General features: G+C 43.9%; 1 protein-coding gene across 1 annotated transcript in view; it reads right to left on the reverse strand.

Annotated features, from left to right (window-relative positions):
• clmpb (CXADR like membrane protein b) overlaps positions 1-15,493 on the reverse strand; it is a 73,507-nt gene extending 58,014 nt beyond the window's left edge. The window contains exon 1 of the mRNA XM_084350288.1: positions 14,727-15,493. Coding sequence (XP_084206414.1) covers positions 14,727-14,757 — 31 coding nt within the window. The 5' untranslated portion in view covers positions 14,758-15,493. The remainder of the gene's footprint in view (positions 1-14,726) is intronic.
• Between the last annotated feature and the right edge of the window lie 10,790 nt (positions 15,494-26,283).

Consider the following 26,283-nt stretch of genomic DNA (forward strand, 5'->3'; position numbering starts at 1 on the left):
ATACTCCCTCAGGACGGGGGGAGGGGCGGGTCATGTAAAATCCTCCAACATGAGGTTGGAGGAAAAATGCCGGGCCTCTTAGATTGATGGACTCAGCTTCAGTGCTTGTAGTGTTTTTCCTGCAGCACAATCCACACGGGTGTATGGCTATGATTACTTGTAGTCAAGCCACGGCCTGGAGTGGATGGCGGCTACAGTCTAAATATTAGGATTAATGGCCGTGCCGGTCAGTCTAGTGAAACATCATTCATACTTCTATGGCGTTCCAATGCCATGTAGGCAAACAATGGCAATAAAGAGAACATTTGGGGGTCTGCAAAAAAAAAAAAAAAACACATTTGTTTTTCTACACTCAGATCAAATATAATCCTGTGCAATGTGACAGATGTGATAAATACACAACTAGTTGGATTACTTGAGCTGAACTACACGTTGAGTGGAACAAAAATCAATATGTAAAAGCACGAGGGCTTTCAAAACCTATATTCTGCTGGCCATGCTAATGATAATGTGTGCAATAATACATCAAAATGTCCACCCGACGGACCCCCTCCTGTAACCACCACTCTCCCTTTCATGAGATCAATTGCAGAGGGTGATTATATATTCAGATGGTCCGGCTGATAAGACGACAGTGGAGTAGTGAAATGAAGGAGATGTCAGAATAGGCGGTGGCCTAACTGGGTCAACGAGGAGATCTCCACGCTTCGACACAATAACTTTCATTAATAATCAAAAACCTGCCGCCGAAGCTGCATTATGATTTCCCCGGGGACCATGAACTGTAGTTACCGGACGAAAAAGACGGCGCTAACTTGCATGTCGATGAAAAATTCTCTAGATGCATTTCGCAGGGGCAGCACAGTGACAGCACTATTGACATGCGCTTCAGAAAAACTGCGCCCAGGCCTATCTATCTTCACAAGAGGGCTGTTAGCTCAAGCTAGAGGACACCATCGGTATAAACAAGAAGCCAAAGGTTAGTCGTATCATCTGTCCAGGGCTTGTAGCAACAGAATGTATTAAACCGTGACTCTAACTCATCAGTTTGCATACAATGGGAGCATAAAGGAATCTTCCATTGTCTTGTGAAAAAGTCATTTTTCAGTGATATAAATCTTGTCTCATGTACATGTGGCGCCCAAGGATTAAGTCTAGAATGAGACAAAGAGGACTGCAAGTGTGTGATGCTGCTCTCAGTGTATTTTGCAGTTAAGGCATGTAACCTGTCCTGTCCAGTGTCAGTGATTTTAGCCGGCAGCGAGCACACATGGTCAGTAGCCGGCGCAGCCCGTTGCTAACTGTGCACTTTTTCTGGCGCCCTTGCCACTATGCATCTTTAGTGTCCTGTAACTGAAAACCGTCAGCTCTGTCATTCTCCTATCCTGCCACTTCAGAGGTATCCGTGTCTCGCACCGAGCAGAGGTAATCTCTCAGTATTGATCTGGTCACATGGCGGAGGCAAATATGTTAAAGTGGACAGTGAGTCCTGCACGAGGAATCTGATGCTGCCACCGTGCTCCCTTTGTTCTTTTGCCTTCATGCTTTATGTCCGTGTGGCTTAAGCACACCTTCGACTGCTTACATAAGCTCCTATGACTTCCGTCTGATAAGTTGTGGCAGCCACATACTGTAGAGGAAGCCTCAGAAGACAGGCATCGATTTCAAGCAAATCTGTCCGGACATCTCCTCTTTCTGGTTCGGTACACCTTTCCACAGCTAATGAGCAGCCGTCTTCATTCCCCTGCCGAGTGAGACGTTCGTTTTCATGCCTTGTGTCAGGAAACACTGGCGATTCATTACCGGGGAGGAGAGATGGAGGCGGGAAAAAAAGAAAAAAAGAGAGTATGATGGTTAAGCCTGAGCTTTAAGACAGACAACTATGTCCCCTAATCCCCTCTGAGCAGCCGTAAGCCTTCCGTTATCTCTCGTTAGAATTGTGCATCCCTTAAACACATTAACTTAGGCCCTAATGCTGGCCCTTTTTGTGGGACACAGCGGCTGCTCATAGCAGCCAGTCACTAGGCTAAGAGGGAGGAAACATGCTAATTGCTGTCAAACCCGTTTAACTGGGTAACAAGGGTGTTTATTTTAAAGGGATGTGGAGTATCAGCACATTTTACGGCGATGAACGTTACCTTGGAAAGCTCTTTAGGCGACTGAAAATCTACGCTATCCCTCAGACGTGTCAGAGGGGAAACCTGACGACAAAATCAGGCGTGAACACACACGTTCACAGCCACTCAATCATGTATATGCACACATGGCTGCGTGGTCAAATCTTTCACTGGATTAGTTCTCGAGTTGTCAGTATACAGATGAGAAAGAGAGGCAGGTCTCATAGGTCTAGCAGGAGCAGGATCAGAGCTTCATCCTCAATCCACTGTACTGTACAGTAAATCTCCAGCCACAGTGCAAGCCGCTCTTGACACTCGCCTTCAGTTGCCCGGCATCCTCTCAGTCTGCCGGCCAGCAAAAGCTCTTTTACCTGCATGAATAACTCATAACATCCAGAAACTCTGTAAATACTCAAGTCAACAGGGCGCACAGAGGCTAATAAATGAAGCAGGTAGGAGGCTGTGTTGGAAATTTTCGGCCGTCACTGTTGAAATATGACTGCATTCCTTCCTCCTGAGACGGTCTGAAGCATTAACAAATGAATATCAGGGAGTATTTACTCTGAAATGGACTGTGCAATGCAGGAGGCAATAGCTCAGTAGTTTATCTCTTAACAATGATCTGTGTTTCTGCTGTGTCGTCCCAAAAAGAATGTGCAAATACTCGTGGCTTTGTCACACAGTTGCTCCCCACCATGGCTTCACAATAGCCTACAAGTAGAGCACAAACATCATTTCGTTTCAGTGTTTTTCTTTCATTTCCATTCGCCGCGAGTGGGTGCGCATGGATAAATGCGGCCCGATGCCGCCTGTGATCTCCAGCCGCGCTAAGGGTCCCATTGACAAGGGAGGAGCACGGCGACTGGGCGGCCGCTACAACAAAGCAGAGCTCGTTATGCATTCTGACTGCAGCGCGGCTAAGATGCTTGGTGTTTGCTGAGACAGCAGATGACTTGCCTTGCTCTCCCTGCCCCTTGCTCAACCAAGGCAGGATAGACTTAATTGCCTCATTAGCAAAAGGGCCAGCGAGGAGTCGGCCTCTTCCACATTGTTCAATGTCAAGAGTGCAACCGAGAGGAAAGGTTAATAGAGTAAACAGCGTCTCCCTCTCCTAAATGGAAAAAAATGTTTGTTTTTCCGAGTATGATGGGTCAGTGGCCGAAAGCGTCATTTCAAACCACAGTGACACAATTATGCATTTGATTTCATATATCTGCACGCCGCATATTCTAACCTTCATCATTCCTGATTTCAGAGTATCACACAGCCTGCTGTTGCTGTGTGGTTACTCCCGAAGCCGTCTCTTTTTTTAAGCCTGGACCCGTCTAGAAGGCAGAGTCATCACGCCAACTTTAATTATTTTAAGAGCTCGAATTTGCAAACTCTGCTATTTCCTCCTCCACAGCGTCTTTGGACCCCAGACAGCAAATCAAGCCAAACGCTAACACTCTTGATTTCCCTCTTGAAGAAAGACACACAAAATAAAAATTATGTCTGCAGCCGAGAGAAAATGTGAGGTCCAAAAAAGCCTCATGTTTAATAATTCTGAGAGACATACAACTCAGAGCGCGGCCTGGTTTCCCCTCACGACTGCACTGTTCACACGCTGAAGAGCATCCCCATCATCCGCCAGCAACCATGATGTGACAATTTCAGTCCAAACAGTGACAGTTTGGACAACAATGCCAAACCATGACAGGCATCTTGAATGCATTCCTAAGCCTCCGTCTGTCTCTTTACCAGATATGTGGTGATCTATAAGTCGGGTCTGACAAACGGCGTGATGGGCCAGGCTGAACAAGTGTTCGCTGAGCAAAAAATGCAGATGATGAGGAAAACAAATGGAGGAAACATGTCGTTATCTTCCCTGAATGAGATTGGAAAGTTGTTGGCATCAATTTGCTCTGAGTCTCTGAGGTGCACTCCATTACTGTAGTGAGTATACACAACCACATGAGTACCAATAACCTGGAGCTGCTGCAGAGAGCACTTGTGAATGAGTGTGAGTGTTTATCCGGCAGTAAGAAGCACAAACATGCTCCACGTTCACTTTATGTCCATGCAAAGCTAGTGCTGTCCTCCAAGGAGGAAATGAGCACATTATAGAGCCTTGTAGAAATATACCTAACATCCATACTGTAGATAGTTCAGGCTTTGGATTACACCATTCTTACAGTCGGGCATACCTGCCAACCTTGACACCTAAAATATAGACAGGATTTCAAAACCAGAGTGAGGGTCTGAGGGTCCTCTCCCACAAAAATCTGAGTTGTAGAGACTTTCACTGCAGGAGTATTTTTATGTCAAATGCTTTTTACTTTCATTTTAATTCTGATGAATAAATGCAGAGTAATTCGCCCCTCTGGCATGAACATGCATGAAATTCTGGCATAAACTAACATTCATTAGCTTTCATCACTTTTTGCGCCTGGCCCTTAGGGAGTCTGTGCACGCCGCTGTCTTATGTTTGTCAGCCTCTTGATGCTGACTGACATCGCCGCAGCCCCCATGATGGACAGAAAAAACAACGCAGAAGAAACAGGAAATCTTTCTCAGATTATTTCTCTCTCCTCTCCATTGCTCTGTCCATCTTTAATCACTGAGGAGGACGAGATGCAACGGGACAGTAGACTACATATGTACAGCGCCAGAGGAAGGGGAAAACCCTAACCCTAACCCTGAAATTGGGAGAAATACGGGAGGATTGTGACCAATGGGGCAATGAAAATCGTGAGCCTCCTGGGAAAAAGTGAGGGTGGCAGATACGCTGCCAGGCGCTTTAAGACAGAGGCTACGATTAAAAAATGTACAGCCGCACATCTGCACGGGCAGCTTAGCGTAAAGGCTCCATTTCATCTACAAGTCGAGTCTAACGAGTCGGAAAAAACAAAGGTGGTGGTGCCATCTGTTCTGAAGCACTTTGCCGGGAAAGAGGAAAAGAAGTGGGAGGACAAGAAGGGGGGGAAAAAAAGCTTTTTCAGCACAAGCAATATAAACTGTACTTTGACCACAGCCTGAGCTTCCACATTATCTCCTGTGGAAACAAACTCCTCAACCTTTCGGCCGGATAAAGTGCACCGCGCTCTTTAATATGAAACACCGAGGTTTAGAGCTGTAGTGCAATCAGCGCCATTACGTACTTAATTTGTGGACAACCTCGCATTGATCAATGATATCCAGTTTACACTGTTTTTGCTGTGCTGTGAAAGACCAAATGGGCTGGCATTGTGGTTGGATAATTAAACCATCCATCACACAACATCCACTGCAAGAGAGCGGGACTAGCAACCCAGGACTGGACACAAGTACTTGCATTTTACAGTTCCTAATGAATGGCCATTACATGAGGTAAGGTTTTGATGACCAAGGGTTTCGTCCCTATAAAGAATTAATCAGCTGAATTGCATATCTTATAGAGCTTTAAAGGTCGTTCTCAAAGTTTTGTTACGGTCAATAAATAGATTAAGCCCGCTATTTAAAGTTACTGCATGATCGACTTTTTTTAGTCTCAAAACCAAAAGAAAAATCCTTTTTTTTTTTCTCACACAGAGTATAAATCTAAAATTTGGACAGATGGCTGAGTCCTGACTTCAGCTATCAGGCACTAAAAGCGGAGGGGATCCTCCAGATGGTGCTCAGGTCTTGTGCAGGTAACCGCTTTGTCTTCCACCACTCTAATCAATGGCCACCGAATTCCCTCCCTTCCAAACACCATCCATCTCCGGGTCTTTCCAGGCTGCTCGGTGACGACGGAAAGCGGTTGAAGATAAATGTTTAAGGGGCAGAAGGGCCTGTGCTGATTAAAGCCACTAACGCTTCAGGGAAGACTGGCAAGCAAAAGAGGAAATGAAGTGAGACAATGGAGCATGCGGGTTCAAAACACCTAATGGAGTGTCCTGCTTGCTGGGCTAATAAACTGTTTCAAATTGAAAGGAACAGCGGGCGTCTAAATAGAGCGACGTGGAACATTTCCTCCCGCTCATTCAGTCAGCTCCCAATTGGAAAAAGCCGGAGAGGATGGAAAAAAAAAAAAAAAAACTTGCCCGGCCTGCCATTGTTTGGTTGCTTTTCTTCATCTGCAATCAATTGTGGGGTTTGAATTACAGCTGAATGCCATGCGGAGTGAAAGAAAAGTCAATGTTTTCAGCATCGGCGCCGCACTGAAATACATGTAATACATGTACAGCTCAGCATGAAAAGAATCCTTTGCTTTTTAAGATTCATGCGGCGGACACACATGTGGGCACAGTCCGGCTGTGAGCTGCTCTCTCTCGCTGATTCCCATCTCAGCAGCATGGCGCCGTTTGAACGCCCCGAGTTGATATTCGGACACGATAATCAATATTCACAGTGTGAGACGAGGCACCGCACAGGTTGGGGGTCTGACAGGTGCACCCCATGATCAATTAAAGCGCTAAGCGACTAGTAAGGAACGATCAATTATTGGCCGACAGTGGTTTTTGACACGATGTCACTCACGGGAAATGTCAGCTCAGCAAACGTTCAGCTGTAAAAACAAACCGACTCTTCAATCGAGCTTCCCCTCTGTCGGCCGGGTCGAGAGAATGATTTCATATCATGTGGACTTGATGTGCAGCAAGCGTGATCGGGCTTCAACCGCTGGACATGTTCACAGGCTTCCATGTGACACACACGCGGGCCTGGCTGCTAACCGATGTCACTCCCGTGCTGCTCATTGGGTGTAAATGTTTTATCAATAGTTTCCTTTTTCTTCCTTTGTGTCACTGATGTAAGCACTGTGCTAAGCTGCTTGAAAGTGAAAGACACCTCAGCAATGGGGGGATTTTGGTCTTTTGAGCTGTTTATTTCCCTGCACAGTTGGATTGCGTAGCTGCACCCGAAACAGAGATATACCTGGTTTCAGAGACAGAGAACATAGATCAAAAAGCATGTTCTGCTTAGAGGAGACAAGCACGCCAGCCTTATTCCGCACTGCCAGTTTTCACGACGGCAGAAAGCACTTGAAAGCGCCACAACGGGACTGGGAGCTCAGAGATGATAGCGTCTCAGCCCCCACCGCCGATAAACAAATCATTTTAAATGGCATTTTTTTGCAAGATGTGTGAATTTTGATCACCTTTTGCTCTCGCAGCTGAAGAGCCCTCGCTCGGTTGATGGATGGAATCCTATTCGCAGCAATGTCAATAGCTGCAAGAAGAATTAATATCAGGACAGACCTTTCGCGGGGGTGAATCAATGGGAGACAATTCCATGCTCCACCTCGCAGACAGCATCAGCGTTTATCTCGGCGTTTTGCTCACTCTTTGATCTCCTCGCTGCTAACATAAAACAATCGTAGACCTTGATTAAAATATTTATGCACACAAGCAGCAAATCACTTCGCATTTTCTAAGAAAATAGAAAGCTGTAATTGCCCTTGCTCCGTTGACTTTCATGGTTATTCACTCTCGCAAAGAAGGCAGAAATCCTCCCTTCAGAGGAGATGGTCATGGCTGTAGAGATTACAGGGAGCTGGAGGCCAATGCAACATTTTAGTGTCACAACGAACCGTTTTAAATGCACACTATGCGGGATTTGTTCGCCTGGAACGATAGTTGATCGTTGGGTCTGGTTTGTTAAACATTGACGCAGCTATTTGATGATGTGAGAATATGAGTCAACAATCAGCTATCTTTCACCAAAATTGCTGACGCCCAGAAACATCCAGAACACAGCCAATAAGAAGGAAATAAAAAAATACAGGGAGGCAGCAGGGTCTCTGCAGGGACCGGCCCACTGGCCAACATATGCGCCGATACCAACCTACACTGTATCTCTGATGGCCAGTATCGGTCAATAATATCGGCCAACCAACATATCAGTTGGGCTTTGCAGAGGGTAACATATCCTCACATTTATTAAGCTGGAACCACTGAATGTTATAAAAATTTTTGCTTTTTTTTCATTTGACAATTTGTTAAATAGTTGTTAATGCAATTCAAATGTAATCAATCTCAAGAAAAACTTCCTATTATTACAATTACTCGAGATTTGACATTTGGAGACATTTGCTAACTCCCTTTCTCTCTAAGAATCAGATGAAAAGGTCGATAAAATCATGTCTGCGGTGTCGACATGAAGTGACAGCTTGCAGCGGGTTAGCTTGGCATAGCATAAAGACTGGAAACAGGGAGAAGCTAGCCTCGCAGTGTCCAGATCTGAGAACCAGCACCTTCAAAGCTCAAATTAACATGTTACATCTTGTTGTTGAAGTGTAAAAATAAAAAAAATCTGTGGGTTTGTAGAGGTTTATGTGCTTCGCTGTTTCTTGGCTGAGATTAGTTGACAGAGAACCATCAGAAACTCGTCCAGGCCAATAAATAGCCAAACTGGCAAATCGCATTTTTTCCAATTCTGTTCTTGTACGCATTAAACTGAAGGTGGTATCAATCATCTCGTCTAACTCTCAGCAAAAAGTAAATGAACAACCCCAAAGATTTTTTTCTTCCCTCATGCCAATCTAATCATGACAACATTTTAAGTCCTGATGAACAAAATGATCTCACGGTTCACCTACTGCATAAAACAGAAACAGCAGGGAGTTGTTATATGTACGTGTATGATTGAATCCTTTGTGTACAGCCGTGGAGCACACTGGCGTAGTGTAATGTCATCTGTAGGGTGTGCATGTGGCTCCAGTTAATGTGGATGTGAGCCTCTCCAGAACATCTGTCAAAGATTAGCAGTAAAGTGAAATAGGCAGTTCCTGTTCATACGTTCCAAAATAATCTGGCAGTAATTTTCCCAGTGAAGAATGAAAAGAGGGAGGGTTTTTACAGGGTCAGAAACACTACACAAACCCTGCTCTGTCTCGGCATGTGTTTACATGATGCAAGCGACAAAAGGCCCATGCAGAATGATGCTCGGACACAGTGATCATGTGTCAGAAACACACCAGGACGAAGATGAAGAGACTGTCAACCACAGAAATACTGTAGAAGCAGCAGGCGGGCTCAGCACAGACTACATTCATTCCACCACTGTGACCTTTATTTTCATCCTTGGATATCTTTGGCTGCTATAAAAATACAACCCGCCTCGACCCTCTACTAGTAGGAATAAAAGCACTTACAGTACAAAGCAGGTACACCTTCACCTACAAAACCTCTCATTCAAGGCATGGCATCCAGCGTGCCGCGACAGAATAGAAAGACCTTCCGACTAAAAGCCCCACAATCAATGAAACATGAAGAATCCCATAGGTGCTGAGAAAGGACGCCTTGTTATTCAGGGAAGCACGCTGTCATTCAAAGGCCGTACACATCAGGGGGAAAGTGCTTGGAAGGCAAATCAGTGTTTGTTAATGATATGGGTCAATTGTTTTGAGGACGGCTGGACCTCTGTACTCATCTGCAGGCCTCTCGAGTCACCCTCGGTGGAGGTTTTGTATTCCAGAGTGCTCTGCCCTTGCTGAGAAATTCAGATTTGCCGTTTTTGCTCTGAGTAATACAATCCTCTCTTGATGGAAATCTGTTTACACTTTGTTCTGCATGTCAAATCGCTGACATTGTAGGTGGAAGGGAAGTCATTTGACTATCTGGAGTGATGCACTGCTAGCTGTCTGCTATTTTCCCTTCAACAGCCGCATCTTTACTGCACTGTATGTTTTACAGCTTGAATGCAATATCGAGTGCATTGAATTCTGAGTGCATACATGTGGTGAGTTGACTAAACTATTAGATGATGAGAAGACCCCCCCCCAAGTTTTCATTAGTTGCTCTGACACTCCACTTGGGAGCAGTGCGTTGCCATTAGGGCGGAGGACGACTGCAACACAGATCTTTTCTCTCAGATGTCGCCAACTGCTGCTAACTGTAGCTGCTAGTTAGCGCAGATAGCCATGCAGCTAACCAGCGGGAGTGTTGGTGTTTAGCACAGGGGCTTTAGATCGCCAGGATGGGGGAGGTTTTGAGGAACTAGAGACAAGCAAATGGGCAACAAACCCGAGCTCAGCAGCCTCAAGTGAGCACGGGCGGACTGGGACCGAACGCAGCCTCAAAACCTTGAGAGGCCACGTTTGATCAGAGGGAATATTTTAACCGTGTAATCAACAAAATGTTTAGTCTCCTTGCTGGTTGTTGGACACATTCCGAGTCATTATCACTTTTGGCATCAGCATTGTCGTTAACCCTGCCCCCAATCATCATAATATCATAACTCATGACTTGAAAGTCAACTGCTAAAATGTTAAGTCAGGGGCAGCCAGCGAGTTGTGATGCTTTTCACTGTCTCTTTGCTCAGTCTGTGTGAAAATGGGCTGATATACGCCTGCATCACGTTCATCGAATTATCTCGCTAACTAAATTAACTGTACCGGCCAATTAAAGTGAGATTGGAAGTCATTTAAAGGTTCACGCTTTTACAATGTGAGATGAAGGTTAACTCGCTGTGCAGCGCTCCACACTCAACCGCCAAATGCTTGAAATTTCGAGCAAGTTCGGGTCCCGCTAAGCAGATGTGCCACATTCACCACATGCTCTCAAAAAGCAAATATTTTCAAAGCCAAGAACCTACACAGGGAATGCAACATGATAACGCCGAGGAAAAATGTGCGTCAAAAGGGAGATCAAGACGAAGCCTTAATGTATGGTAACTAGACGTCAAATATCGAAATGTCTCTGGCTTTGTAGGAATGTCAGAAGTCTGTGACTGGGTGTGTGTGGGAGTGTGATTCAGGCGCAAACACATCAAGATGTCACTTCATAACCTCTGGCTCAGGAGGCTCCTGTCATCTTCACATTTCAGAGATCCTCTGCCTACCCCGGCAGACATGCTAAATATAGAATGGGGACAGAATTTCTGTTTGGAGCCACTGCTCTCTTTATCTACATCTAACACTAGCATGCCTGCACAGGCACTGCCATCTTCTCACTGTTGTACACATGTGCATGCATGTAGACGCACACGCATGAGCGCATGTTACGACCCCGCTGCATCCCCGCGATCGCTCACGTTGCACTGCCTCACAGACTGATGCTCAAACGAACGCCGAGCGAGGCTGCAGAGGTTTGGATCGCCTACAAAAGCTGCTCATTCTTTCCAATTACATTTCTGTCAAGTGACTTACACTATGTTATTACTTCTTGGACAGTCATTTTCAAATCCCCTCATTCAGAATCATTTAATCCTGGCACAAGGACAGATAGGCAATCCATCACTAGTCTCTTTTACCTGGCCGGATCTACCACGCTGCCACCGCGCTACTCTATATGACCTTGTTCTGTTTCTTACTTTGTGTCAGCCGAGTTTCAGAAGGGAGCGACGGAACTCTCGGTGGCAATTAATTGTGCTACTTATCTGTAATGTGAACAGTGGATATTACATCTCCAGCAGATATTAAATTAAGGATGTCTCAGGACTTGCGAGGCCAAAGCCAAATAAAAAGGAAATGAGACCCTATTAATGACTATTGATTCTTTTATAATAAAACAGCCACTTCCTCTCTTTACTTGGCCTCGGCGTTGATCTTGAATTAATACAGGCTATAACTTCAGGAAAAATGTCCTTCAGTGTGGCACAACAGAGCTGCCGAGCCCAAAAAAACTATGTATCCTCCTGGTCAGGGAAAAATGCTCTTTTGGCTGACTGGCAGATATTTTGTTCTCGCATGAGAGGCACATGACCCACGCTGCGACGGTACTGGACGCTCACCATCAATGTTATCATTTTTCAGCTGCACAAATACTTTCATACTGTCATATCTTGTGACATGACAGGGGAAGGAGAGAAGGCCTCACCATGGCAACAACAAGCCATTTGATACGTCTCGGCACAGGCTGATGGTTATTTTAAGAGAAGCTTACCATTAATATTTTTTTTATCAGGGAACATATTAGTGTTGGATGAATGGATGCGGCACGTTTTCACCTAACTATGGCTGGCACAGCTGTGTGTGCTTAAAATTGGCTGTGTTATCATTGTCGTCCTCATGATCATCACCATCATTACCAAAAAAACGCAATTTCTGAGCCGAACAGTAGCCCACATTTCAACACACGACACAGCAATGAGATGGGACACTGCACAGTTAATCAAAAATACCATTGAAATCGCAATTTGGCCAAGTGCAACATCCAAATTGCAAGCAATTTTCTGATAAAAGTAAAATGTGTGAATGAACAGCTTCACAGTGAAGTACTGCAGAGATGTAAGAAAGCATGTTTGTTGGTACAGACCCATCACATGTCACGTTACCACAATTTCAATAGCTTCATCAGTAAAAAACGAAAAATGTGATGAAAAAGTGATCATTCCCACTAACTGAGAATCATCAATTAGCGGGAATTGGTGCGAATCAATTTCAATATCTGTCTGAGTAATCACAGTATGATTTTTGTTTTTTCTTTACCATGTTATGTTCATGGAGAACCCTGTGAAATCACACCACCAAGAATTTGTTCTGACACAAATCAGTTGAACCAGTTTCAGGTATAAAGCTGACAAGGCAACAATAACCAAAACTTGTATTGTCCACCCATGTCTTGAAAGATTACAAGAAAAGGAGCGACACGCTTAATAACACACTAAAACATCGTCCAGCTATACACATTATAATCCATATGTTCAAATGTATTCGAAGTCCGCAATTTTAACATCGCATCCCAGCTTCATTGTTAAAATACAACCGCTAGCTTATCGCTACACTATATTAGTCAGGCTCACCTTTATGTAGCCTAGTTGGCAAACAATGAGATGGAATTGCTTTCCTTTCCTGCAAGGCTGTCAATCATATCGTCTGAATGCAGCTTCAGGATCACCAAATAAAGCCCATTTTTTAAGGAATCACATCGAGTGGCTGAATTGAAGTGTTTTGGGCTGAGATAAGTCGTTTCAAATTGAATTATTAAAGACTTTCATGCAATCAAGTGTTTATCTTTCTGATTTTAGAGGTGACTCATAGCATGGGCAGCCCCTTTGGCATTAGCCCACCTCACCAGATGGCCAGTCCGTCCCTGATCATCATCAGTAGGGAACTGCTATTCAGATAATCAACATGTTTACCTCCACTCTCATCTAATACAACACGGCTGATGACTGAAACCACAAAATGTGCTGGTATGCGGTGTCCACTGCCGAGTCAGCTCCTTTATGTAAAGCGCAGGATCAAGACGCATACTGTGTGGATCCACTGGCTGACCCAACCTTAACGAGTCAGCGTGTGTGCAGGTCCACACCACACCTCCATCCCTCCATTTTCTACTTATGCTTATCTTATTCAGGGGTTACATGGGACTGGAGCCTTTCCCGGAACACACTGGGTACTCTCCTGAGAGGTCACCACGATATGTTAGTGATTGAATAATGGGAGCTGAAGATAACAGACTCCTTATGCACAGCCCACACCAAGCATAAGCAAACAACAGCAGCTGTAGGTCTAAACTAACGCAATGAAAAATTAAACACAAGCGATCGACTTCTTGATTCTCCCCAGACTGCAACACAACCAACAGAAAGCATCACGTCGACTACAGCACGACGTTTGGACTCACACCAAAGCTCTTGGGTGCATCATCCCCTCGTACGGCCGCTCTCAACCACTCTCACTTTAGCTCTGGGGATCCAAACTTTTTTTATACCAAGTACTCTCAGTCACCTCAGACTGTAAAATCCCCATTGGACAACGCTGGTTTGTCCCCAGTTACACCCAGCTGGGGAAATTCCACTGCAGGTGTTGAGACAGCAGCGGTGAGTGTGAACCCTCTTACTGGAAGTCATTTTTTAAACACAGCCTCACAGTAACTTCCAGTCAGCGAAGTCACAGCGGAATTAAGCAATCGCTCATTTAGCTCCGAACCTGGAATCTGCTGCAGGCCCTCAGCACAATACTGTGATACAGAGCAGGCTGTCATGGTCGATAGACGGAAGAAGCAAACATTTTTAATTAACCTTTTCAAGTTGTGCGGTAATGAAAAACAGATGATGTCGCCCGACATATTCCAACATTTTCTCATTCTTAATAATCACATCCAGGGCTCTTAACACGGGGCCAAAAACAGCTTATGGAAAACATCCAACCTTAGCGGTTGCTTTTGGGATTTTTTTTTTTTTTTCCCCCCTTTGTCAAACAATGGTAAAAAGGATTTTGTGCATCTGCAGCGGGCCTGTTTTTCAAGTGTCAATAGATGATGCACACACAGGGTCAATAAATCTGAACAGCAGCTTTCAAGGGAGGGATCAGGTGAACTTTTATCCCCTTTAAATCCCCCCTTTTGAGAGCTCCCCTAAGTATAGAGCAGCCTCTGATTTGGAAATCAAGGTTAACTTGTGTATCATCATTTTTTAATTTATTTTTTAGATTTGCCTGAATATAAACAGCGATTGTGCAAATAGTAAAATAAAAAAAAATAAAACAAATATATTCTGACATCATTCCAAATCGAGGCTGAAACATTTTTGCCAGATGTGTTGCAGGACCGCGTCAGACAATGGAGAAACGTGCACAGAGAAATCACTGTAAATACAACGAGGACAGACATCAGTGTCCACATCGCCCTGTGACATTTATCACACGCTCCACTGCTTTTATTTATTTATTTGTCTTTTATGAAATTAATGAATGATCTTTGAGAGGAATGGGAAGTGACTTACCCAGAAACAAAGAGCGAAATATTGCAGACATCACGGCTGGAAATCCCACATGCAACGGAGCTGGAAACAATGCGCTCAGACCGCCTTCAGATTCATTCGGCTGACCTGAGAGTGCAGGCACAACGAAGCGGCACCATCGGCGGGTCGAGGAGCGAAATCACACAGAAATAAATCTTCATTGAGCACATGAGTCCAAGGACATCATACGTTACACGCTGCCCGACATGCCTAAGCCTCCCGAGGAGAAGGAGAAGAAGAGGAGGAGGAGGAAGAAGAAGAAACGTGGCTCCTTCTCTTCATCGTCATTCTCGTTCGCAGGCTACTTGGCGTCAAATCAAAGTTCCCTGGCTGTCTGGCTCTGGCGTGGGACGTGTTGTCTCAGGGTCCCCTCTGTCTCCACCTCAGCAGTCTCTCTCCTCCTTCCCTCCTCCGCTGCACAAAATGCTGGAGAGGAGGAGGAGGAGGAGGAGGAGGAGGAGGGCGAATAGGTGGATGATGAGGGGATGCTGAAGGATGGAGACCTCTAGAGTCTGAAGTTCTCTTACGCAGCCCGGGCATCCTGCAACAAACACTAAAAGGCTGGTCGGGAGGATGTGTGTCCTGTTGTATGAATGGAATCCGATGGATGTTATGAACAAATAATAGTCCTATCTTACAGGACTGCATATGTACAGGGTCGGTCACGGTGAGTGTATGAGCATGTATGACCACAATGTTAATATATGGACAGTGTTGTATTAAAGGATTTTACTATCTAATATAGTTATTATGACATTGCTTTAAAGGGGCACTGTGTCGTTTTTTATTTACAGTATTAATGTGTAATAATACAAACTCAGAAATATGTATTTTTTCCCTAACTGAATAAACAAGCTGCTCTCAGAGGAAAATAAGGTCCCCACAACACCGTTTGAAGCTAGAAGGGTGGCAGGGTCCGCCACATGTAAACAACAGTAAAACAGAATGAAATTGTGTTGACCTTTAAGGTCAGTTTGTTTATTCAGTTCAGGAAAAACAAATAGCTTGTTTATTTAGTCTGTTTAAACATTAAAAATTAGTCATTGAAGATCTTTCTCTTCTGATTTAATTGTATTCCCCAAAACTACATAGTGCACCTTTAATATATGGATAATCTTACTGGGTTTAACTCTTTCAAGGGCTGAGATGATTAGTCGATTGATGGATCTGTTTGTTTAAACCATGGGTGTCATTTACACCGTTGGGGACATGCCATCATCACTTTCTTAAAGCATAATTTGTGCTAAAAATAGCTTGCAGTGAAAAAAAATGTTAACTAACGAACGAGATGAAATGAACTTTGAGGCACCATTAACCCTTTATTTTTTTCTTTTACCCGCTGTAATTATTCACTCTGACCTCACTACATTGCCTAAAATCTCATACGTTTGAGACCATTTCATTTGATTTTATTTTTTCATCTGAGCCCTCATGTCCCCACCTCTTTTCAATACAAAGCGATGCCCTCCAGTTCTGTGCTGGGTTGGACTGGTTTATGTGAACGCCTGCAAGAATTAAACATGATTTAATCAGAACATAACTTGTGACCTGATTTCTGTAGCTGTAGGTTGTCAGTGACATTATCTTGGTATTTACTAATCTTTATAAAGCAAATATGTAAAGATTTGCTGCGTTTCCCGGCCTCATGTGATCATAAACTGAATATTTTGGGGGAAGTAAATAATCAGTAATCAGCTCTGCAAATATGTCAATTAACTCATAAATAACATTTAAAAAACCAAACCAGAATAAAAAGCATATTAATTGATTAATAAATGTAATTGCTAATTGTTTACAGTTACTTTTGGTTATTAATTTCAAAGGATTTGGATTGTCAGGCTGCCCTAGTATAATTTAACATCAAGAAACAAGAAGTACTGCATGTTTTAACTTCAAACGCCTGCAACATTTTCCAGGCTATTTATATTTTTCCAGGCTATGATGACGCGTGCATGTGATCAAAGGCATGTTTGCAACCAGAAGGCATATTTTCTTTCCCTTGCCATTTTTTTTTTCATTACTTGTCCACCAGCCACTCAGTGTTCGGATTATTCTATCAATCGTCTCACAACTGCCACACAAGATGTGTCCCATCGCCGGCTCTGCGTAAGACATTTCACAAGAGCAGCGTGGTCTACGTTAGGCAAACAAACAGCAGAAAAGAGGGGAGGGCGGTGGGCCGCTGCCTGCTGATGGCTGCTCTCAGACCTTGAGACAAATGAATCCCCCTCTTCTGTGTCTCGACAATCCACAGAAGTAACAAAAGGATTTTCGCTCGCCAGTGGCCCCTCTGCTCTCTCTCGCTCTTTCTTCCCCCCCTCGAGTGACCTGCTCTTCAGCACCAGCCCTCCTCCATTCCTTTCCGTTCCAATAACTAGATCGCTTGAAACAATGTCTCACGCGCACAAGTAGACACTCGCACTCCCTTTTTTCTTCTCTCTTGCCCAACGCAAACACACAGAAACACACGCTCGCCGAGAACAGCTGATGAGGCACAGAGGTCGCAAACAAATACACACAACGTGATTCCAGATGTTGCAAGAGCGAGACAGAGAGTTTGCTGGTCTTGTGTGGTCGGGTATTCTGTCCGTAATAACACTCTGCGTCTTCTCCTCTTTGCTTGTGTTGCTCTGTTTATCTTTGTATTTCCAACTGAGTATAAAAGGTCACGGCATCTCATTGCGACTCATCTCTGCAGACGTCGGTGCACAGAAGTCAGTGTGGTAAAGTGCAAAAGCAAAAAAAACAACTCCGAGCTGGTGCAATAGCAGCTGTCAAAGTATGATGGATGGCTGGTTGCTTCAGACATGTTTGCCCCCGCAATCACCGCAGTCCCACAGTAATCTAAGTTCAGATAAAAACACTCAATCGAAAACGCACCTGTTAGCCGACATATATTACGTCTGTGTTCAGGCTTTTTGCTGCGGCGAGATGAGATCTGGAGGCAGGCCGAAGCATACAGCTGCACGATGCATTATACAGCGCTGAGGTTATCACGATTGTGCCTCTAAAAGATGACCTCACTTATGCATGAACGCATGACGTCGCTACACAAGATGCATTGTTGATAGCGACGATCCTGCGATAGCTTACTCGTCTCGCATGCAGTGTAGATACTGCCACGGGAGGCAACTTGTCTGCGTTTGGTGGCTTGGCCTTGGTGCATGATATAGCACCCCAATGCAGATGGCCTCACAGATGGTTGATATTTATACCACTGGGCCTTGAAAAGTCACTAGTGTGGAAACTGCTCTTTCTCCCTGATTAGTTTCACCAAGAACCAAGAACACACCCGTTTCTCACTGCACTGAAAACATATGAGCGGTTGTGAGATGTATTAGAAGACATTAGGAGGGACGTGTGATGTTGGTTTAGAAAAAAAAAAATCAAGTTGCAGTGTGGGGCTGCCCCTTTTGAAGGCGACCACGATGACGTGTTGGACCTCGCTCTCCTCCTTTTTAGCGCATGAAAATGTAATCCCCCTAAGTGCAAGGTCCATGATTTTTTAAAAATCTTCCAGACCCAACACGGCTTGCATTTTAGCTGGGAGCACTCTTGACTTATGTACTTTAAGTGGATTTGCAATTTAAATTGAAGCAACAAGATGCAGCTCGGAACTCCTGGCAGCGATGGAGTGCCTCGGTGAGAGTGTTCCCGTCCGCCAGAACAGCTGTATCTCCCTCATCGTGACATCACTGGGACGTGTTCGTGGTTAGTTGACGCACGGACGACACCCTGCGAACACACGCTAGCACGCCGGGATGCCCCGCTCTGGCCACCTCTCTCTCCTGACCTCGGGGAATGAGGGAAGTGGATAGTTAAAAGGGTTCTTGAGTAACAATATGAATGTGGAAGGGGGAAAAAAAAAACCCTCTTTTGTTTGGGCCTCTCTATTTTTAGCAACCGGCGCGATGCTTCGCTGTTAGTGTTTCACGGCTCGCAGAGCCTTTATAATTTAATGAGGCTGAGGGCGGCCCTCGTAGATTTATGGCGGGCATCTCGAGGCGGCATTGGCCACTCGGCTTATTGATCCAAATGGGATGTTTGTTAATGGGTCGGTAGAGTTCTTTCCCTCCTGTGCCACGCGAGTCCACATCAGGAACATTCAAATTGTCAGGCCCTTCTTAAGCCAATAAAATAAATGTACTGCAGGTCAGTGTTCATTAGTTTAGTCTCTGTTTAAACACACAGAAGATCCTGACAGCCAGTCACAGATGTGTGAAACAGCAGTGCCATGTAGTGTTGAGTATAGAGACTGTAAATGTCTCGTTCCCTTTTGATCATGTCACATGCATGTGAGTTTTACACAGAGGCTGGCTTATTGAGCTGCAGGATAGATTCAGTTCTCAGACCAGCAACCACATGAAAGACTTTATTGTGTTTGACATATTCACATATATGACACAGCTGCTGTACTGTCCCTGTGATCATGCAATGTCGGAGGAGAAAAAGCAAATGGCCTTTTCAGACAACTTTCAGTCGTCCCCTGTTCCTCCTCGTACTGTAAAGCCCAGCGAGTTCAAAAGTGGATGTTCCCCCTCTATTTATTCATGAGCCTTTCACAGGGAACACGAGGCAGAGTTTAAAAACATGTTATCATGCTCTAATTAAAGGCGAGGCAGACGACTGAGTCGCACACAGGAGCCCAAGAGCATACCCGGTTTAATTTTACATGCGTTCGTCTGTGGTGAATAGGTAAATGAATGAGCTGAATGGGGAATGATTGAATGATTGAATGAATGTGTGAATGAAATAATTCATCATCAACCAAAACAAGATTAAATGGCTGAATAAAGCAAACATGCATGATGGTGTCATTTGGACGAGCGAAAGTAAGACTGATTGTTGCTTATTTGAAATTGCATGACTCTGCCTTTGGGAAAGGTAATAATGTTAAATTGTTGCCTGCTCCCGCCCGGGATAAACAGATCAATCACTTTTGAATATAATTTCCAGCACATTGCACGCTGCATTAGAATTTGTTTTCCTCCAACAGTGGCATTTTCCACCCCAGCAGATACAGGAAAACGCTGTCTCCCGCCTGTCTCCAGCATACACAAAGAAAAATCAAATCAGTTCTTAATTAGAGGAGGTGGTTTGGAGTATTTTAGACATGTATCTCATTAGTGAGGGTACCAATGAACACCACACTCCCACTGCCGAGGTGTCATATATATCCTGTGACCCTGCAATAAAATCCCTAACACATATTTCACCCTCATCAGTCACATTTACAGCCTGTGTGGATCATTTTAAAGCTAATCCTTACAAAACCTTATTTTTGTACTGTCTGTAAACTAATTCTGTAAACTATTGCCACAATATACTGATAATAAAATTACAAACCACCTTTTGTAGCCTCACCATTCAATAAGGTGAATGAGTATAAATGAAAAACAATGGCAGCAGTATACCTCAACCTCTCTGAACACGGTTAACTTTATTATGTAAAATGAGAGAACGATCTTTATGCTCGTTAACCGGGACATTTGAGTAGCCTTTGTGGGGAGCTTAGGATACCACATTGAACCAAACAAATTAGCTGATTAGCCTCGGTTTTGAACGTACATTGAATGCCTTCTTTTGTCATTGATCGCTTCGCCTCTTCAGGTTTATTGACACAGGCTGGAGAGCTCAACGAGCCTGATTTCGTTTAACAAACAAACAAGGCTAGCTTGATTGAGGGATCAGCGGAGGGGGCCTGGAGGGGTGGAAGCTGGATGTTTGTGTGATTTGGCTGATTTTGTAATCGCTCCATCCCTCCCCCCCACTCCATCCAAATCCCAACCATAACCATTACGACTGCTGCCCTCCTCTCCTTGATGAAGTGGTCTCCATCCTGGTCATTGGGGAAATGAGTGATGTGAGCCATATGGTTGCGAAGAGCCGTGGTGTAAATCAGCGCTCGCTTTGCATCAAACTGTATGTCAGGTGTGGGTGTAGCTGAGGGGCATCCGTCTTCCACTCATCTCTATTCATCACTCGAGGAAATGACCAGGCTGTTGATAAACAGTTTGAGAGCAACACCACAGGGCATTTTTAAGAATTACCCTCATTCCCACTTTATATACCCAGACCACTGGGGAGCTAATTATTGAAGTAAATCTGCACTCGACTGAAACTGAAGAACAATCCTGCACAGAAATCCCCCCACTGCTTCTTATTCCAATAGTGGAGGGCGACCAGGCAAACTGATACTGTGTGTTGAAAGGTGAAGGCTTCTTTTGTGATGTCAAGGGGCTTTTGAACAAACCTGTTCCATTTGTCTGGTAAATGACTAAAGGCTGCTTCTCTATCCCCTTACGCCCTCTCGACCGGCGGAGCCTGCAAGGTCAAATGTGTGATTGCATTTTTGAAAGGATTATTTGTACCAAAAGATTCCTCACTTAGCTAGGGCCAAAAGCACTTTATTTAAATTCATAGACGCAAAGTGATCTGATATGGAGAGAGGCTTAATGTTCTTGGAAAAAAAACTAATTGCAGAGACAGGGATAACTAAGCCCTGGTGAAGGTCTTCAGATCATTTCAAAGGTAGAAATATAAAAAAAATATACTTTATGATTAAAGATCCTGGATTATGCGGTTGACCACTTGATTGTTTCCACATGTGGAAATTCTAGCGCGTATGTGAAAAATAGCCAATTTCATATGAAATACGTAAAGCACATGTGAAACTAGTTACTTAAGGAACTCACCACTGACTTCTGGTTTCACACTGGACACAAAAAGCAGTCTCCTGAATAAAAGTCTTGTGCTTGTTTAACCCAACCCTGTGAAAATTTAAAATATCCAGTTCACATGAGACATTACTTTCCTTTAACATGTCACATGTGAAAACGGCTAATCACATGTGACAATATTCAATTCAGATGTGAAATTGAGTTTTTCCACGTGTTTGTTTTCAACCAGAACGCTTTAAAAACTGACTATACACCAACTGTCCAGCACCCAACAACAGACAGACATAGGTAACAACTAGCTGGTGAACGTAGTGAAGCGTTAAGCAGCTACAGAGACAGATATTTCCCTTGGGAGTTGGTGGAGACCAAAAACAGAGCTAATGAGAGAGCGAATGATAAACTGTCATTTGTAAAGTGGACACAGACATGACTCCAAATTAATGCTAAAAATCAGTTCTTGTAGGTGTGGATATCTAATAAAGCTCAAATATTTGTGATTTAACTATAACTTGAAACACACATTATTAGCCCCCACTTTACATCCAAAAAACACAAGGTGCAAAATCATTATGTAACCAACTAGGATTAGAAATTAAATGAATGACCATGCATGAAATTCATATGTATGTATTCACATTAGTGTAACATATTCATATTTGACAGCTAAACAGTGGTCAGCAGTGGAGGAGTGGCTTTTGCACTGCAGCAACAACATGGTAGTTTTCTATGGGTGTGATTTTGTGCTCTTGGCTAATTATTTCCACAATATAAAGATAAGGGCAGTCTTGTCTGATACATTTTATGTTGAAAAAATGAGATCAAATAGGGACACAGAGCCGAAGGATAAAATGAGCTGTGTGATTTTTTTAATCAGACATGAAAACTAATATAGGATTTTGTTGTGTGTGCTCCGGAGGGTGCCTGAATAACCCCAGAATTCGAAGAAAAAAAAACACCCATGTAATTTTGTAGAGGAAAAAACAGTATTGGTCACAGACAATTCCACGCCCCGAGCTGGGGACTATTCTAAAGCCAAGGCAATTTTCCAGAGCAACTATGGGCTGAGGCGTGACTGATTCAGTGACCAGTGAAGCAAGATCATTTCTTTGACAAGCCCTACCGAGAAAGAACGACAAGAAATGAAAAGTTCAGCACAAACCAATGATACCCTTATTGGGCAACGTGGGCCATATGACACACGTGCACACACACACACACACACACACACACACACACACACACACACACACACACGTCTAACTGTGCAGGGATTTCTTTTGATAGAGATGATCATAAGACTCACTGAGTCTGAGTTACTCTGATGAAATACCAGCGAGGCTGCATAAATATCGTTCCTTCTCAGAGGTTAAAACACACTCCTCTCTGCAGTGACACTGTCTCAGCACAGTGATCAAACTAATCAAAGAACTGGCTCTTAGAGAAATACCAGAAGCTGCCAGCAGACTTTAACCATACTCCGACATACACACACACACAAACGACCCCCTCTGTCTGAGCTCTGATATGTGTGTGCTGTTTGGGCTACTTAGCATTCTCAGTAGGAAGCTGCTAATCATGCTGAGGGGATTTTAGGACCATCTGCAGGCGACCAGGATTTACACACTAACACAAATCAATCAATTGATCCGTCCATTCATAAGGTATCCAAACTGGTGTTTGGTTCTGCATGATTTCTTCACTTCAGCTCTCACAAGACTACACGTGCACATGGAAAAAAATGAGACTGTTTGTTTTTTGGTTGCTACACGATGGAAGTAGAAATATGACAGAAAGTGAAAATGGGAAACGAGAAGGATGACTTCTCTTTCTAGTCGTCATTTTCATGCAACTGTCAGTAAACAGTTTGAATGATTAGCATTGCCTGCCAACTCACATCAAATTTGTTTTTGTTGATGGATGGGCTGTTACAGCGATAGATTATCAAAAACAGAGCAGCCTCTATACGGATAAAAAGTTCATTTCTGGTTATCACCGTTTCCATTTATCACCTTTCTGGCTGTGAACACAAGTCTCCATCTCTGTCCTCACCTTTCAGGCTGGGTACAGGTTTCATTTATCACCAAAGTTAGAAAAAAAGATATCTCTATAGATCACTCCTCCTTCTTCGTGATGAAAGCACAACTGTTAGCGCCAAACATTCAGGTTTTACCCAGGCCGATCATTTGGGGTGAGTCAAATCGCTTCAGTTGAAGGTGCTGCTCTGATGTCCGTCTCGATTCTCTGCCTCCTTTCTCACAGACGAGTTTATTCATGGTCTTCCTAATTTGTCCTGATGGGATCTCGGCATGTGCTCGCCCAGTCACAGCTCAGATGGGACGAGTCATGATGAGAGTAGTTTCCATACAAGACTAACATTAGCTAGAGAAAAGAGGAACGAGTAACCTTTCGTCTCCTGGGAAGGCTCCCCCTGCATATGAGGTAGAAAGCTCAGCCCTGCGTGTGTGGATTCCAATAACACAGGTAATGAATATGATAATGGCGGCACGGTCTGCCTCATATGTCAATCATGTTTGAATCAGGTAAAGAGGCAGGGACTATGGAAACTATCACGCTTGGGTTGATGCAAACGCTCCAGAGACATGGACACAAGAAAAAACAATCAACTGCAGCTACAAGTCCCAGAGTCCTCTGGGATGCCTCGCAGCTAACTCTAAATAGAGATTGCTTCAACCTCTTTGTACAAAAATAGTATGCTATTTCCATTTATTCAAATGCAACAGCAACAAAAACAGAAAATAGAACAGAGTCGCTTGGATTTCACATGAATGTGCTTTTCTGAAGGAATTTCTCCCTCCCCTCTAACAGAGTGATTGGTGGAACAGGTGAGGAAGTTGATTGTTAGCTGAAGAGTGTTGATGATGATGACAAATGGGCTAATGTTTTCCACCATCTTGTGTCGCTAGCTGTGTATAAGAAACATACTGAACACATGCGGTAAGCAAATGCTGGTGGGTTAAGCTGTAGGGGTGGTCTGAGATGTTTCAACGGGCATTTTGATACCTTTGGATGACTTTTTCTTGGCGTGGCTTGGAGTAAGCTTGGTTTCCAATGTAACCGCTGTACAATTCATGTCATTCACAGCTCTCGTCCTCCATGAGAGTGCAAGCTAAAAACCTCCCAAAGTCACCTTTCAAGTCCTCAGGCGGTGGGTATTTGAAACTTTAATAGATTTTCTAGTAGGGTAATCCTGAAAGTTTCATGTGTCCCTTATCTGTTCCTGATAACATGTCCTTCTTCCGTTCTTGTAATATGAGGAAATGTATTCTAATAGCTAATTAGCTAGCATTAGCCACCTGTCTGTGTATAATTAACTGATTGGCAGGTGAGGGGTAAAGGCTAATGTTCAAATCAAAAATGAGAACTGATCAAAAACATGGGCTCTGGCTGACAATATGTCATGTTACATCCCTCCAATTCAGGTTTAAACTGTATTTATTCCCATTAGCCATGCACAGTATAATGTGTGTACTACTTCTGTGTGTCTGGAGCAGACATAGATTTTACATTTGAGTGTTTTTTTCGACATCTTGGATTTCAAGCTTCATGACAGACTCGAGCAGGTTTACAGACTGACCTGAATAAATTGTCCAAGGGCAGAGACTTGACAAATCCATAAAGTGGTATTTGTCCAAACATATTTGGCATACATCATCCAGACTGATCATTTTTCAACTCGCAATCCAGTGCATTTTGTTTTCACGGTACACGACATTGTAAAATTGCACTCGTCTTGTGTCAGATGCACAAAACTGCACTTGGGTGCAGAGTAGCTTAGCAGAGATATGATTACATCTTGCATCAGCCCTCGAGATTGGAGGTTCTGTGCACTTGAAACTGCTGTTTACTTAGCAGTGAAATACAGCTTCTGACACATTCTCACATGTAATGAGCCTGGACACCGAACTGGGGTTTTATAAGAAACAAATTACAACCTAGCATGCAGCTGTCACTTTGCTTTAGTCAGGAGGGGCCACCCACTAAATATCACCTAGCTCATTACTGTACAGCGCGCTACGGCTGCTGCACATGAAAAGAGAAACCCATTCTATAGGTATTTCTAATAAGGATACGAGGTGATGTACCATAGAAGAACCCTGCTGTGTATTCACCATGCATTTCAGGATGTGTATGTTTTGATTTCATAGCTGTGCCAGTGTGTTTTATGCAGTATATACACTTAATAATATTCACTTATGATATATTACACTGGTATAGGAGGTGTCAGGCCTAATGCTACTCTCTTCCATAAAATGGTGAAAGTCAGTTTAGCTGAATGTACGCTCACAAGATAAGGTTAAACAAGGTATTTTTTGTGCACAACATCCCCCTGGGGCATAGTTGCCATTTATGCATGACTGAACTGGTCTGCACCACGTAGGGTCAGCAGCTGCGCTGTAGGTGGATAACAGGACTGTATTTAATGCTTCTAACACAAGTGTTCATTAAATAAGCTAAACACGGGACTTAAGTGAATTAAAAGCGAAATGCTTTCCAGGCCCGCTCCGGTGGGTGTGTTCACTTGCACCGCAATCCACTTTGATCGTGCTCCAACACTGTGAGCACTTGCTGCTGTTCCACGGCAAACAAGTTGTGGATTCTGACTCACATAACACTGACTGATTTGTGGCCCCACAAAATGAATTTGTTGGGCCGAGGCCAGCTGTGCAGCCTCTCTGTCTTCTCATTCTGTCACCTCCTCTCTCGTTTTCCATCCACAGTCTTTCATAACTCCAATTCTCCCCTTCTCTGCTCTCTTTCTCGGTGGGTGAGCACATTCACCGCTATGGCGAGTGTAATAGCCGGGGTTGCCTCTGCAGGCCTTCAGCCTTAATAAAATC

The sequence above is a fragment of the Pagrus pagrus genome (assembly GCF_965226575.1).
Source record: "Pagrus pagrus genome assembly, chromosome: 4".
In the NCBI taxonomy this organism is placed as follows: domain Eukaryota; kingdom Metazoa; phylum Chordata; class Actinopteri; order Spariformes; family Sparidae; genus Pagrus; species Pagrus pagrus.